Source organism: Pelobates fuscus, chromosome 11 (assembly GCF_036172605.1).
Source record: "Pelobates fuscus isolate aPelFus1 chromosome 11, aPelFus1.pri, whole genome shotgun sequence".
Taxonomy (NCBI): Eukaryota; Metazoa; Chordata; class Amphibia; order Anura; family Pelobatidae; genus Pelobates; species Pelobates fuscus.
This window is the reverse complement of record NC_086327.1, coordinates 112,884,893-112,900,902: the sequence shown is the minus strand read 5'-3', so window position 1 is coordinate 112,900,902 and position 16,010 is coordinate 112,884,893. Positions and strand designations below refer to the sequence as shown.

General features: G+C 38.6%; 1 protein-coding gene across 1 annotated transcript in view; it reads left to right on the top strand.

Moving 5' to 3' along the window:
* Positions 1-16,010, top strand: part of NOC2L (NOC2 like nucleolar associated transcriptional repressor) — a 76,307-nt gene that overhangs the window by 4,172 nt on the left and 56,125 nt on the right. Inside the window, exons 3-9 of the mRNA XM_063436929.1 lie at positions 138-309; positions 7,107-7,238; positions 7,436-7,553; positions 8,737-8,824; positions 9,931-10,009; positions 12,671-12,781; positions 14,300-14,413. Of these exons, the coding sequence (XP_063292999.1) occupies positions 138-309; positions 7,107-7,238; positions 7,436-7,553; positions 8,737-8,824; positions 9,931-10,009; positions 12,671-12,781; positions 14,300-14,413 (814 nt within the window). The remainder of the gene's footprint in view (positions 1-137; positions 310-7,106; positions 7,239-7,435; positions 7,554-8,736; positions 8,825-9,930; positions 10,010-12,670; positions 12,782-14,299; positions 14,414-16,010) is intronic.

Sequence of the window (16,010 nt, the reverse complement as noted above, 5' to 3'; positions counted from 1 at the left end):
TACCCGAAATCTATTTAAAAAGGATACAAGTAAACTGGTCCGTCAGTGATGCTTTAGGACTGGTTTAAAGATGCTTTAGTAGTGTATTTTGACTTCTACTTTCATGTGTTGTATTTATTTTTATTGTTTTTGTAAAGGAAAGTTATAGGCAAAGCATCAGAACACAAGGACCAGCTCTCCCGCCTAAAAAAGAAGGACCCAGAGTTCTACAAATTCCTTGAAAAAAACGATAACACACTGCTTAACTTTGATGATTCGGACAGCTCTGATGAAGAGAGTGGTGCTCACCAGCTGCCTGATCACCTGGAGGTAATAGTGTCTATAAAATGACTGACAAGCTGAGTGTGATCTCGGCGTCTTCCCTCAACATATGTTGGTTAGTCCAGTTTTTTTTTCAACCAATGCTCTGATAAATACACATTTGCCATTGATGAAAGACCTTTTACACATTTTGTCCCATGCAGCCACATGCCTACTCTGGTTTGCTGGCCTTGATTTATGTTGCTTGTTTTTAAACAAAGGACAAGATTGCTTAGTTTAAGTTCAGATTGGTACAGCAAGCATGTCGACCAGTGTGATAGCCCAATGCTGTTAAAGTCCTGCAGGGCAGCTATGTATATCTATCACTATCTCTGTTATTCATTTTCTCACGTTACCAGATTTCTACTCATCTTCACTTCTTGCATCCATTTTTGGGTTCAAGGAGGAAGTGGTTATAGACAAAAAAAAAAAAAAATCACATGCATAAAGGTTGAATTTAAAGCATTAGTGTAAGCATCATAAGTACTTTGCATCCTGAGCCAATTCTCATTACTGAGAGTGGGTCTAGCGGCTGTGATTTGTTAAAAATCAGACAGCCCAGAGTCCTATGTACGCAGTGCTAATTCAATCCGTTTTATGCTTGTGGTGTGTACACGTTGCATAAACAATAGGGAAGGCTGTCTCTCCTCAACAGAGAGTCGAAATGTAGACAGTACATGCATGGTCCATAGTCCTAAAATACAGTCTGGCTCACTAAACTAGGAACCAAGCTGTGTATAAACTGATAGCAGCTGTCGCCTGGAAATTATTTTAACTGTTCTTTGGGAATGCACTACTGTATTGCAAAGTATGTTTAAAAGGACACTCTAGACACCAGAACAAATACAGCTTATTGTAGTTGTTCTGGTGAGTATGGTCAGTCCCTGCAGGCTTTTTGCAGTAAACACTGTCTTTTCAGAGAAAAGGCAGTGTTTACATTACAGCCTACGGACACCTTCAGTGGCCACTCCTCAGATGGTGCTTCCTGGGACAGTGCACTGACATTCAGTGTCTCCACCCTCTGCATGGAGACACAGAACATTCATCCTAGAGATGCATTGATTCAAGCTCAGATCATTACTGATGATGTCAGCCAAGCAAGCAGATGAGGGGCAGAGCCAGCAGCAGGAGAATGGAATAAAGGTATTTACAGTTTACTCTATTTATGGGGGAGGAGGGGGCCAGGGTAGCTAGAGTGTTTGTAACACTACAGGGTCAGGAATACATGTATGTGTTCCTGACCCCATAGTGTTCCTTTAATCTAATGTACATTTTTTGTTGTAGAATTTCCTTCTGTTACAATGTCTCTTGAATTAACTTTTATCCTCTTGATACAGCACTATTATGGGTACAAAAAGGTTGATTTTAGATATACACTTTGGATTTTGTCCCCATAGCTGGTACTCTGTTAGACAATTACTAGGAAACACTCTTTTGAAGCAAATATGATATACACGTGTTGGTCATTGTGAAGGTTATTAGTGACATCAAACGTGGTTGTAAAAATGTTCTGTGATAAAAGCAAATGCTAGAATATTGCAGCCTACCAGTATTGAAAGAGTGTGTATCTTAACGGATACATGCCACTTTATAGACTCCTGCAACTGTGGCTGTCCGCTTCGTTTAGATAACAAAGTTTCGTTAATGATATTGCAGAGAGCGAAATTATTTTATAATGGAATTTGTACAAATGACCATGTCGATCAATGCATGTCATCAACTGGAATAGCAATATGTGACTTGTGAAAATCAGTGTGAAGGATTATGGCCCCATGTAGGGAATACAGTTATTTAAACATTTTATTTTCTATTAACCCCTTAAGGACGCATGACGGAAATTTTCCGTCATGCTGGTCCTACCCTTAAGGACGCATGACGGAACATTTCCGTCATGCAGTATTTTTCCAGCAGGGTCTATTACCTTGCTGGTAACTATGAGCCCCAGGTATCATTTGATTCCTGGGGCTCCCCTCTCTCACCTGGGGCCAGAATTAGTGTCCCCAGACTGACTGATGCTCTGTTTGCAGAGCTCAAAGTGAGCGCTGCAAACAAGCATTTAAATGGGGATTTAAATCCCCACTATTACAATTTGGTGTGATCAGGGTTAAATCCCTGCTAAGACAAGGGAGTTCCAGGTATCAATGGAAACCTGGGGCTCCCCTCTATCAGCTGGGGACATTTTTAGTGACCCCAGCCTTTTTGATGAGCTGCATGCAGAGCTCAAAGGGAGGTCGGCAAGCAGCTCTTTTAATGGGGATTTAAATCCCCATAGACAGCAATGTAGTGTGAGCAGGGTTAAATCCCTGCTCACACTAGGAAACCCAGGTATCATTAGAAACCTGGGGGTCCCCTCTGTCATTTGGGGCCATTTTTAGTGGCCCCAGGTTTTTTGATGAGATGCATGCAGAGCTCAAAGTGAGATCGGCATGCAGCTGTTTAAATGGGGATTTAAATCCCCATAGAGCACAATGCAGTGTGAGCAGGGTTAAATCCCTGCTCACACTAGGAAACCCAGGTATCATTAGAAACCTGGGTGTCCCCTCTGTCAGCTGGGGCCTTTTTTAGTGGCCCCAGGTTTTTTAATGAACTGCATGCAGAGCTCAAAGTGAGGTCGGCAAGCAGCTCTTTTAATGGGGATTTAAATCCCCATAGACAGCAATGTAGTGTGAGCAGGGTTAAATCCCTGCTCACACTAGGAAACCCAGGTATCATTAGAAACCTGGGGGTCCCCTCTGTCATTTGGGGCCATTTTTAGTGGCCCCAGGTTTTTTGATGAGCTGCATGCAGAGCTCAAAGTGAGATCGGCATGCAGCTGTTTAAATGGGGATTTAAATCCCCATAGAGCACAATGCAGTGTGAGCAGGGTTAAATCCCTGCTCACACTAGGAAACCCAGGTATCATTAGAAACCTGGGTGTCCCCTCTGTCAGCTGGGGCCTTTTTTAGTGGCCCCAGGTTTTTTAATGAGCTGCATGCAGAGCTCAAAGTGAGGTCGGCAAGCAGCTCTTTTAATGGGGATTTAAATCCCCATAGACAGCAATGTAGTGTGAGCAGGGTTAAATCCCTGCTCACACTAGGAAACCCAGGTATCATTAGAAACCTGGGGGTCCCCTCTGTCAGCTGGGGCCTTTTTTAGTGGCCCCAGGTTTTTTAATGAGCTGCATGCAGAGCTCAAAGTGAGGTCGGCAAGCAGCTCTTTTAATGGGGATTTAAATCCCCATAGACAGCAATGTAGTGTGAGCAGGGTTAAATCCCTGCTCACACTAGGAAACCCAGGTATCATTAGAAACCTGGGTGTCCCCTCTGTCAGCTGGGGCCTTTTTTAGTGGCCCCAGGTTTTTTAATGAACTGCATGCAGAGCTCAAAGTGAGGTCGGCAAGCAGCTCTTTTAATGGGTATTTAAATCCCCATAGACAGCAATGTAGTGTGAGCAGGGTTAAATCCCTGCTCACACTAGGAAACCCAGGTATCATTAGAAACCTGGGGGTCCCCTCTGTCAGCTGGGGCCTTTTTTAGTGGCCCCAGGTTTTTTAATGAGCTGCATGCAGAGCTCAAAGTGAGGTCGGCAAGCAGCTCTTTTAATGGGGATTTAAATCCCCATAGACAGCAATGTAGTGTGAGCAGGGTTAAATCCCTGCTCACACTAGGAAACCCAGGTATCATTAGAAACCTGGGGGTCCCCTCTGTCAGTTGGGGCCATTTTTAGTGGCCCCAGGTTTTTTGATGAGCTGCATGCAGAGCTCAAAGTGAGATCGGCAAGCAGCTCTTTTAATGGGGATTTAAATCCCCATAGACAGCAATGTAGTGTGAGCAGGGTTAAATCCCTGCTCACACTAGGAAACCCAGGTATCATTAGAAACCTGGGGGTCCCCTCTGTCAGTTGGCCCCAGACTTTTTGATGAGCTGCATGCAGTGCTGAAAGTTAGCACTGCATGTAGCCATTTAAATCCACAAAGAACACTGCAGCTGAGCGATCAAGCTCAGCTACAGTCATTCTCTCAAGTGAGCTGGTGCTTGGGAGACCCCCAGGGTCTGAACAAACCCTGGAGGATCACCCTCTATGCCCAAATGCCATTCTGATCAGTGCTGGGCATTTTTAGTTGCCCAGCACAGATCGCATTGCATTGGGAATAATGTCTTCAATGTAAGAGATGGGAGACTGCAATACTGAAAATAGCCAGTAGATGGCAGCAACATACCACTGTGTTTTAGTTTAAAATCCCTTTACTAATATCAGCACTGATATTAGTAGAGGGAAACCTTTGGGATTAAGATTAAATTAAGGATTATTATTCGGTTTAGCATAAGTACTAGATTTATTATCAGGTTTATTACTGGGTTTATTATTAAGTTTATGTTTGAGATTAGGTTTATAATTAATTGTAGTATTGGGATTATGTTTCAGATTAGGATTCAGATTATGGTTCAGATTAGGATTAGGGTCAGCACGGGCATCCCTTGCTGAATATAGCAAGGGAATTCCTCGGCTGACACCAGCAGGGGGAATCATTTTAACACTATTGCTAAAGGTAGGATTGAGATTTGGATTAAGGTTATAATTAGGGTTACACATGGGATTACATTATGGGTTAGGATTGTGGTAATGGTTTATTATTAGATTGAGGGTTAGATTTAGGATTTGGATTTGGTTTAGAATTAGGGCTTGGTTTGGGATTAGAGATTTAGATTAATATTAAGATCGCTACTTTCCAAAGATATGCATATGGGGTATATTTGTACTGAGAAGATGTTGCTGAGTACAGCTAAGATAATTTTATGACAGTGGGAAACAGGATATTTAAAAAATAATCATCAGAAATACTATGTGTATGCAAAAATGTTAAAATAAAAATGAATACCACAAACTTTGAAACAAAATGGTAACAAAATGTCACTTCAATAAAGCTTATAATATTTTATATGAGGGTCCCCATGTTGTCCACTTTTGTAAATGGTATGCATTGGTGGCGTTATTTAAATATATGAGCGACTAAAATGCCCCAAAATGAAACAATGACCATTCGTCAATTTGTCATTTAAAAAAACCTGTAATGGGCCGGGTATGATTTTAGCCCTGTATTTTTTCACAAAAACCTGGCTAAGGTGTACAAAGGGGGTAATTTTGTACTCAGGAAATATAGCTGAGAATAATTTCGTGATTTAATTTACAGTAACATATATCAAGTTTCCAAAATTAACTACTAAAATACAACGTGTGTATAAAAATGCAAAAATAAAACAATATGATAACATTTGAAAGTAATTGGTGCTAACATAACTGTATAATAAAGCTCAAAATATACCATATGACATAGCCCGTGGTGTCTACTTTCACAAATGGTATGCATTTATGGAGTAATTTTAACTGTCAAACTGCTACAATGCCCTAAAATGTGATATAGACACACCAAATCCATTTATCAAAATTCTAATTGTAAAAACTGTAATGGTCAGGACTCGTTTAAGGCACTGTAGCTTCACAGGATAGTGTCAAAGACATACATTGGGGGTATTGTTTTATTCAGAAGAGTTTGCTGAGCATAATTATGGGGTTTTGATCACAGTGGCACATACCAGACTTGAAAAATGACCCCAAAAAATGTATTGTGTATGTAAAAAATGCAAAAAAAATATTTTACCACAAAGTTTGACATAAACTGGTGAAAAAATTGCATCACGCTAAGGCACAATATATACCATATGAGATACACTGTAGTGTCTACTTTCACCAATGGTAGGTCATTGAGGGATAAATTCAACAGTTAAACTGCTACAATGCCCCAAAATGAGACTTGCTCCATCAAATTCATCTATCAAAATTATCACTGTGAAAACTGAAATGGTCAGGTCTCTTTTATGGCACTATAACTTCACAGGATAGTGGCAAGGACATAGATTGGGGGTATCATTTTACTCTGTTGATATGGCTGAAAACAATATGGGGCTTTCTACAGCAGTAGTATATATCAACTTTATGAAATACACATTAAAAATCCTTGTTTTATGTGTGTATGTTAGAAATCTGAAAAAAACACAATTTTACTACACGATTTAGCAGAGATTGGCAGCGAAATGGCTAAGTAAAAAGTGTCAGAATACCCTTTGGTAAATAGCCTGTGATGTGTGCTTTATATAAATATATACTTTTGTGCAGCAATTTTGCTTTCTGTGATGGCTATTAAGCTTACAAGACAAACATGCCAAATTCTAAAATTGCTCCACATTAAAAAAAAGATTTTACTCCTTGTATTTTGTGACCTGTAACTTTCAAAATAAGCTGAAATCCTAGACATATTATGTACTCTGAAAATCAGAACAACTAATTGAATATTTTTTAAATTACTTTCCTTAAGCTGCACTTATTATACACACGTTATTATTGCCTAAACTGTGAAAAAAAACAATTTATTTTTATTGTTTTTTCATTTTTTTGGATTTTTTAAATAATAAATAAGAATTTATATATGTATATGTCACATCAGATTAAAGCCCTTTTTGTCCTTTAAAAAACGATATATAACATGTGTTGGTGTAATAAATAAGAAAAATGCAAACAGAGGTTGAACACAAACAGCAAAAAATGCAAAAAATGCTTGTGTCCTTAAGGGTAAGTCCAGTTTTTGAAGCTGCGTCCTTAAGGGGTTAAAGAGAGGAAAAGGGGACACTTAAAGGGACACTATAGTCACCAAAACAGATTTGGCTTGATGAAGCATTTTTTTGTGCACAGATCATGCCTCTGAAGTTTCACTGCTCAATTATCTGCTCTTTTCATTTACAAACACGTTTTAATTATGTGGATTAATACAGGAAATGGGCGATGACGAGGACGATGATGCTGACGGTGAGGATGGAAAAGAAGCCGCTCCAGTAAAAAAGAAGAAACTCGATCAAATCATCGTCACCATGAAGATGGTGGAGCATTGGAAGTCAGACTCCAAAGTGAGTTGAGTTTTAACTTCCAAAAATGCTGATACATTTAACACTCACTATGCGTCCATAGTATGTTAACTCTTTGTATATATTATCATTTCATGTATACATAGTTGGCTTATTGATAAAATCTGATTTTACTGAATACCTGTATGTTGTTGGCATATTAGCTAAAATTATGGTGCTTCCTCATCATTTGTGTCCAGGTTAACCTGAGGCCCAGGCTGTTCCATGAGATAGCTCAGGCTTTCAAAGCAGCAGTGGCGACTACTAGTGGTGAAGAAGGAGACGACCCCAGTAAATTCAAAGTGGCTGACAGCGCAGGTGAGATGAAATTCATCTTACAAAGTTCACCTCCCAGCTCTATGGCAAAGAGAAAAATGTGTGCCATAAATAAAACTTTAACCAATATCTCGTGCACTGTTTGTTGTGGGGATTGTTAAAGCATTTGTTTTAAAACACACCTAACAAGCCATATTATTTCACAAAATGTCATATGATGATAACTGACTTTGCATGTTGGGAGGATTTAATCTAATTTATGAAAATTGTCTCCTACTCTGCATCATTTAAAGGGATTCTATAGTGTAAGAAATACAAAGTTGTTTTCCTTACACTATTGAGCACTCTGGTCGTCGTCCCCCCTCACGCATCAGGTGTCCCTTTAACATAGATGTAAGAGTTTTTTTTCCCGATGCATTGGAGAAAAAAATCCAAGTTATTAGATTGTTAGTAAGTAGACTATTTAAACTACTTGGAATTGACCCGTGCCTAAACACTTAATATAAAAGAACAATAATTGATATTTTAATATATATAATTATACTGTGTGTATATATATCTTTATATATCAAGTCATATGTTACTAGCCAGGCCATGTTACATGCCAATGCCTGGTGGGTCCATAGCACGTTCACCAGAAGTGCATTTCTACTCACCAGTAGCCAATGGTTAGTGGCGAAAACAAATTCTGGGCTCTGTCTGTCTCTTCAAGTGTATTTAAACTGGAGATACTTTTTAATATATCTGGACACTGTCCTTTCCCTTCTACTTAGTCAAACGTTGTAGTCAAATACTGTCATAATCACGAATAAAAGTTAGAACATTTGTTTTAGAACACACTGAACAAACCATATTATTGTAAAATATATTAAAGTATACTAACTGAGTCAAGGCCTGATATTGAAGGACAATGAAGGATGTTTTACAAAAAATGCTGATTTCAATAGAAATTGGCACTTTTTATAGATTAACCTTGTTACACAACCTGGTTGTTCAAACTGTAAGGACTGGTGGGAACACAGATAAGTGTCAAAAACAGTATCATACCCACTACAGCAGGCTATAGTGGTTAGAATAAACTGTGCATTTGCAAAACAAATCTGTTATTTGCTCTTTGATGTAGTTGAATGTCAAAGGTAATTGTCTTCTTTTTCTAGTGAGACTCGCCAATGCTTTCATACTGTAATGCTGTCTGTAACCATATTTTAATAATTGTGTTTCTCAGTGTTCAATGCCTTGATTTCCTTTTGCATCCGTGATCTGTTTGTGCACCTTGATAAGAAGCTTGCCTTTAAGTCTGCCAAGGCATCAAAGTAAGTTGTGTGTGTGTGTGTGTGTGTGTGTGTGTGTGTTTGTGAATATCACTGTCACTCTTTGTTTCCACTTTGGAAGAGAGAAGCCAACGTGTCTGGATTTTTCTGGTCTTCTGTTAGTATAGCCCAACTCCTGTAATCCCTTGACCTTCTAGGTTCATGCCGCTGGACCAGTGCTACTTTATACTTTTATATAGAACTGCTGCTCACAGGCATTGTCATCATTTCATTTTCTACTGGTATGTGTGTATTGTTTTGTGTGTAACCCCCTATTTGTACACCACAGCAGAATATTTTGACCCTTTTATAAGTTTATAATAATATTCATTCTTTTTCTGGACACAATCTGTGTGGATGCCACAACTGTCAGTGGGTAGTTTATTAATTTAACCTGTACGAGTATAAGTTATAAAATATACTTACCTGAAGTTTCCTTCCCCCTCCCCCCCGCATTGACAACATGGTGCAGACAGCAGGTTTATTATACAGTGTACTTTGGCTAGCACAATGTCCAACGCAGTGGTGTTATTGGAGGTAGACCGCGCCATGTCATGTGTTCATGGTGCCAGTTTTGATTCATGGCATAATCCCATCCATTTATTGCAGTGGTTATGGTGTGCATCGTCTTTGGGTGGATTGACGAAAATCTTGAGCTGTGAATTGAGTTGTGGATTAGACAATACGGATATGAACTTTACCCAACCTTTGGTGTAAATGATAGACGAGAGTTCTGGGCTTAATCCCTTCCAGAGCTTAAAGGCTGTCCTTGTCCAAGATTGAGCAATATACCAAAGGATAGATGCCCAGAGAGCCCCTCTTGTGGTGATTATGGTACTTACACTGTCCTTTTAAGCAGGAGCCAAGCTACGTTTGTGCAGAAGCCTTTTTTAAATGTTGGGTAAATGAAATCAACACGGTATATTGATTTCATTACCTGTGTGATTAGAACCTTATTACCCACCCATTTTGTGTAGAATTCACTTTATTGAATGCCTCTCAAACTATGTAGATTTTTAGATGGGTTCTTCTTGCTCTGGGTTTATTTGTATAATGGAATAATACTTTTTCTTTTCAACTTTTCACACATTCATTTTGGTTTCACACAGAATACCTAATCCTTCGAGCAGTGACCTTTGGAAGAAACTTCGCCTGGACATTAAAATGTACCTAAACTCTGCCACAAAGGTAATCAATGTGCTTCTAGAGTCACACTAATAAACTTTACCAACACGCAGTACAGGCTGTCTGACCAATATCACATCCTTCCTCCACTTAGCCTTGGGATGTTATCAGAATGTAATTAAGGCTCGCCCATAGTTTCTTAAAGGAATACGCCACACTAAAATCAATTAAAAATAAATAAAATCAATATTTATTAGATATACTCTCAATGAATACATTCATGTAGTCATTGGGTGTATATTTATTATACATTTTTTTTTTAAAAAAAAACCTTGCAAATCTTATTCCTTCAGCCTTTTGCAAGTATTCCTACAGGTAAATGACCAGTCAGAGGCTTCTCACTGAGAAGCTTCTAATTTTAAGCCAAAAGGCACACATCCCTGTGCATGCGCACATGGCGAGGGAAATGGGCAGGGAGGAGGTTGCTGCTGGGGAAAATGGAGGGACATCGGAGGACAGGTAAAATGTGCGCACACAGGCTCACTGACACTTGTAGGTGAACGCAGGCTAAGAGGCGCTAATAGAAGGAGAAAGACAGTCCAATGACCAGGGAGGTGTTTCTTAAAGGACCAGTTTGGGCACTATAACAACTTTATCTAATTTAAGTTATTAAGGTGCCAAGAGGTCCCTGGCTCAAAACAGCAGCAGTTTCTCAAGCTTTTTTGTGAATGAGGAGCCACTGATTTTCTGAGAGCATCAGCCAATCCGCAGCGACCCTGTCAGCAGCAGCCATAATCTTTTGTTTTGAAGCTTTTTAGCAAATGGAAAGACAGGGGCCAAAGAGATCCAGTGTTCGAAAACAAACTTTGGGGTTAAACTGTTTGTGAACGGTTTAACCCCTAAAGGTGAGCCAGTGCCAGGGACCTCCAGGCACCACTAGGACTACATAGTTACTTAGCTGAAAAGAGACTTGCGTCCATCAAGTTCAGCCTTCCTCACATATGCTTTTGCTGTTGATCCAAAAGAAGGCAAAAAACCCAGTCTGAAGCGCTTCCAATTTTGCAACAAACTAGGACCACAAAATAGCAGGTCAGATGTCTCCTTGGATCAAGCAGCTATTACCCCACTAATTAGAAATTGTATCCCTGTGTGTTATGTTTTTGCAAGTATTTACCCAATTGCAGTTTAAACATCTGTATAGACTCTGACAAAACCACCTCTTCAGGCTATGAATTCCATATCCTTATTGCTCTTACTGTAAAAAATCCTTCTCTTTGCTTTAGATGAAATCTCCTTTCTTCAAGCCTAAATGTGTGACCTCGTGTCCTATGTATAGCCCTGTTTATGAATAGATTTACAGATAATGGTTTGCACTGGCCCCGAATATATTTGTATAATGTTATCATATCCCCTCTCAGGCGCCGTTTTTCCAAACTGAAGAGATTTAAATTTTTTAACCTTTCTTCGTAACTAAAATGCTCCATTCCTTTTATCAATTTTGTAGCTCGTCTCTGCACTTTTGCTAGTGCCATGATATTTATGACAACTCGCTGTACTCTATCCTTAAGCCAATGTTCTACCCAAGAACAAGAGTATTCATCTAGACCAATTTCTTTTAGTTTGAAGACTAACCTATTGTGAGGAACCGTATCAAATGCATACTACATTTTGATTAAGTTGTTATGGTGCCAGCAGTGTTCCTTTAATTGATAAAAGTGTAAATTTCTCAAATAAATTGGCAATTTTAAAAACTGCCATTACATTGAGGTAGTCCACACATAAAGGACTTAAGCTGGTTGGGGTGCTTTATATGTGTGGAGTGGTTAACTAAAAACAAATCTCCCCGTCTCCCAGCCCACGGTGTTCTATAATTGCAGCAATGTGTAACAATCACCTCCATATCCCTGCTCTCTTGGAACTATGACCCACAGGAGAGGAAAGTTACTTTTTCAATCCAAGCACTGTCGCAGCATGTATGCACATACATACATTTTGAATTTCCCTTCTTAATTCTAGACAATTCACAGTTCAGTCAGTAACCCTGATTTTGTCAGAATGCCTACTTTTTTTTTTGTGAGTACATTTTCCTTTTAGTTAAGGGGAGGCGTGTCGTATGGTCATTAAACGGGCATAGTTACGGAAAAGGCTTGTCGTATCAGAGACTGACGGCAGAAGTGTTAATTTGCATGAAAGTTTGACTTTATCAGTCAAATTAAATGAAACCTATAGAGTGAAAGTGAATGAACAAGTCTCTTTTTTTTTTTTTTATGTTCTGGAACCAAAATATTCTCATCTTAAACATGACTGATTCTAGCTTAATGAGACACTTCAGGGTGGAATTGACACATTCCTTTGATTTATTGTATCGATCATGGGTTGGCAACCTTCAGTATGTGGACTACATCTCCCTTGATGCTTTGCCAGCATTCTGGTAGATGTAGTTCACATCATCTAGAGTGCCAAAGGTTGCTCACCCCTGGATTATATATTAAAATATGGAAAAATAGCCAATTAATAATAAAGCAGGAAGCACTGAAAATAAAGATACAGAATGCTGCAAAATAGGTATTCATTTTTGTAAAAGAAACATAGTTGTGTAAATTAAAAGCTAGAGAATACCTATATGTTTTATTGGTGCCTGAAGTAACGAAGTATTGTATGTAGAGAAATGGGCTGCAAATCTCTATTTAACCAATGTTTCTTTTTATTTTTTTTGTCCAATAGCTCCTGACCTGTCTAACAGAATCCACAGTCGCAGCTGCCCTTCTCCAGCATGTGAACACCATTGTGCCTTACTACCTGTGCTTTCCCAAGCATACGCGCTTACTGCTCAAGGTGACCATAAATAGGACAATTGAACCCATCCCTTTACATATCTATAGGGCTAACACCGCTGTTAGGAAGGACAAACCAGGGGCCACTGGAGAAATGAATTTATCACCATAAGGAAATGCTGTGATATCTTAGGGTAGTGACGCTCAAATAACAGCATGTGCAAATGAATGGTTGCCGTATTTTTCCCACTATAAACGGACATTATTCTTTTTTTGTTTCCTTCTTGTGCTTGCATATTTATTTTCCATTTTTTGGTATCCATCACTAAATATCCTAAAACCTCAAATAACTCATATTTCTGTACCTAGAGCCACAGCATATCTGGTTATATCTGGTTTACTGCTTTATCTAGCATTCATTGATGCACAGTCTGTTTCAGCATAGAATTTGGATTTTCAGTTGATTAGCATGCTAAAAGATTGAGAATCTAAAGGAGACTTTTTTAAATTATAATTTTCAAGTTTGCAGAGAAAGTTTTATATATGGTACCAAAAATCAGACATGATACATATCACACATAGAGAAATACAGCTTGTGGATCATGTGGTTAAACATAGTTGTGATCTTCACAATAATTATTCATATTTTCCAGTACCGTTGGAGATAACTCAAAAGTGGGTTGTTGTTCAGACATTTATTTTAGGACATTTGATTAATCAAATATGCCTATGACAGTCACTGTACATATTCTGCAAACTATGGACTGGCCTAATTCTGCAGATATTTCCTGGAATTTTCATAATGTGTGGATCATGCTAGCAGAATTCCATACAAGGAAATATCTCCAAAGTTAAAGGGGTTTATGCCAATTGGAACAATGTCACCTGGGGCATCACAATGCTCACTTTATAAAACTAGCAGTTGGTTATATTTATGTTTATAAACAGGGTTTGTAATTAGACTGACAAGAGATGAGTAGACATGGCTGGGCGTGGGCTTTTATGCAATAGCCACTGCATCAATTACTGCCAATGAGCTTACAATCTAAAAATCATTGCTTATTATAAATTGTACACATCTATTGCAGTTAATACAAAATGTATCTCAGACTAGATGACTTTTGTTTGGTTTTTGGTGGAAATGGGATATGCATTACAAGTAGTATATCATTATGTCCGTTACCCATTTTCTGTGATTTGGTATACTAAACTTGTAAGTTTGTTTTATTCTAAGCGCCATATCCACGTCAGCATTCCCTCAAACAAGATAACTGGGCTTTAAAGTTTAATTCCTTTTAGATTGTCTGCAAATTAAGGTATTAGAAAAAAAAAAAAAAGTAGAGACCATGCCATAACAGACATACGCTTTTAAAACTATTTTTGCTTTTAAGAAGGCGATGATCATGTAATGTTTTTATGGTTATATGTCAGCCTCACTTGGCCATTTTTGCACTTTTCCTGTTATTTATTTTCCGTTCCCTGCTGATTTCGATATTCTGTCAGTTGTAGATTGCCATGTATGCAATGTTACATGTTTACATCTGATCCTATCTAACTTGCCTTTTCTCTGTCTCAACAGCAATCCATCGTTCTCTGGAGCACCGGAGAGGAAACCGTGAGAGTCATGGCTTTCTTGGTTCTGAATAAAATCTGCAGACACAGGCAGGATTCCTATCTCAATGCAGTGCTAAAGGTAATCAAATGTCTTGCCAGCTTTGCTTGTGTTTCTTGACTACCTTTTAAGAAGAAATTTCTCCCAACCTTTCATATAATTCCGGAGCAGCATGCAAGCCTTTAACTGAGTAATTGTTGAATATTTAATATCTGCCGTCCCTTTGTAATAAATCTTTTTTTCTTCTTAAATGGATTCTTTCAAAAACTCTAACAAAATATCTGCTGTAGGTAGAGTGCTGATGGTGTATATAGACCGTGACTCCATACTCTAACTGGAATGGGTTAATGCCCATCCTTCATTGCTTAGAAGGACCACTAAAGGCACCCACTTAAAGTGGTCTGGGTGCAGTGCCCTTTAGTTTTAACCCTTCAATGTAAAACATTGCAGTTTCCTAGAAGCCGCATTGTTTCCATTGCAGGGTTACACACACCATTGGTGGCTGTTTTCCTGACAGCCACTAGAGGCGCTTCTCTATGAGAACCGAATCAAACTCGATTCTCAATCAAATACTGCTCCTAGAACAGCATTTCATTTGGTGCAGTGTTGCGATTTGCAGCTCACTAGCCTTCCAATGCTTTCTCATGGGGGGAAAGTGGATTGGCTAAAATCATCAACCATGATGATCTCAGCCAAGGAGGCAGACTGACCGAGAATAGAAGAAAGGTAAGTTAAACTCACCTTTCAGACCCTCACAGGAGTTAGGGGTGGGGTCTCCTAATAGGAAGGGTAATACTATGCCAGTAGGAATACATGTTTGTATTCACTGTAGTGTTCCATTAAAGTATTATTTGAATAACACATTCATGAAAAAACTAAATATATTGACCGTAGCCATGTATACAAAAAAAAAAAGAAATAGCCAGATTATGCAATTTTTAAAATGCTGAAAATATAAGTGTCTTTGTTCTCTCACATGAAAAACTCTGCAGGTTGTATACTGACTTTTTTTTAATGGTTCATTAGCTTTTTTTTTTTTTTTTTTTTGTTGGTTTTTTTTTTTGCATAGTGGAGCTTGAAACATTTTTTTTAATAGATTGATTTTATAATAGAAGACATGTATGAGAAGAACATTATCTAGCATAAAGAGCACGCAATCCTCCCAATTTATAATAAATTGACACACAAATTAAACGTTACTTAACCATTCATTCTGTGAATATTTCTATTTGGCGACAGCCCAGTAGTGGCTTTGGGTAAGTACTATAATATTCAATAATCTACAACTATATCCCTCCATCCTACCATGTCCCCTCCCCAACAGCCTACTAGATTTCAACATTGTTCATAATTTCCCCATTTCATTTTAATGTATTTGTCTCATACATAGTTTACAGTAAACTATGTATAAGACAAATACGTACTGAATAAAAATACAAGCCGCATCTCCATTTGCATAAATAAGCAGGCCACTAAATAAGCAGGCCACTAAAGGGTTAAATAACACTTTAAACACTTATCTGATTCCAGCACCGAGAAACTTTGGCGCTGGCTCAGGTTCTTTCTCTGATGTCAGCCGATATGGGAAAGCTAATTCGCATGCACATTAGGCCTTCACCATAGGAAAGCATGGACTTACTGGGCGTCTTTATGCACAGCGTGAGGATGTCTAGCGTTG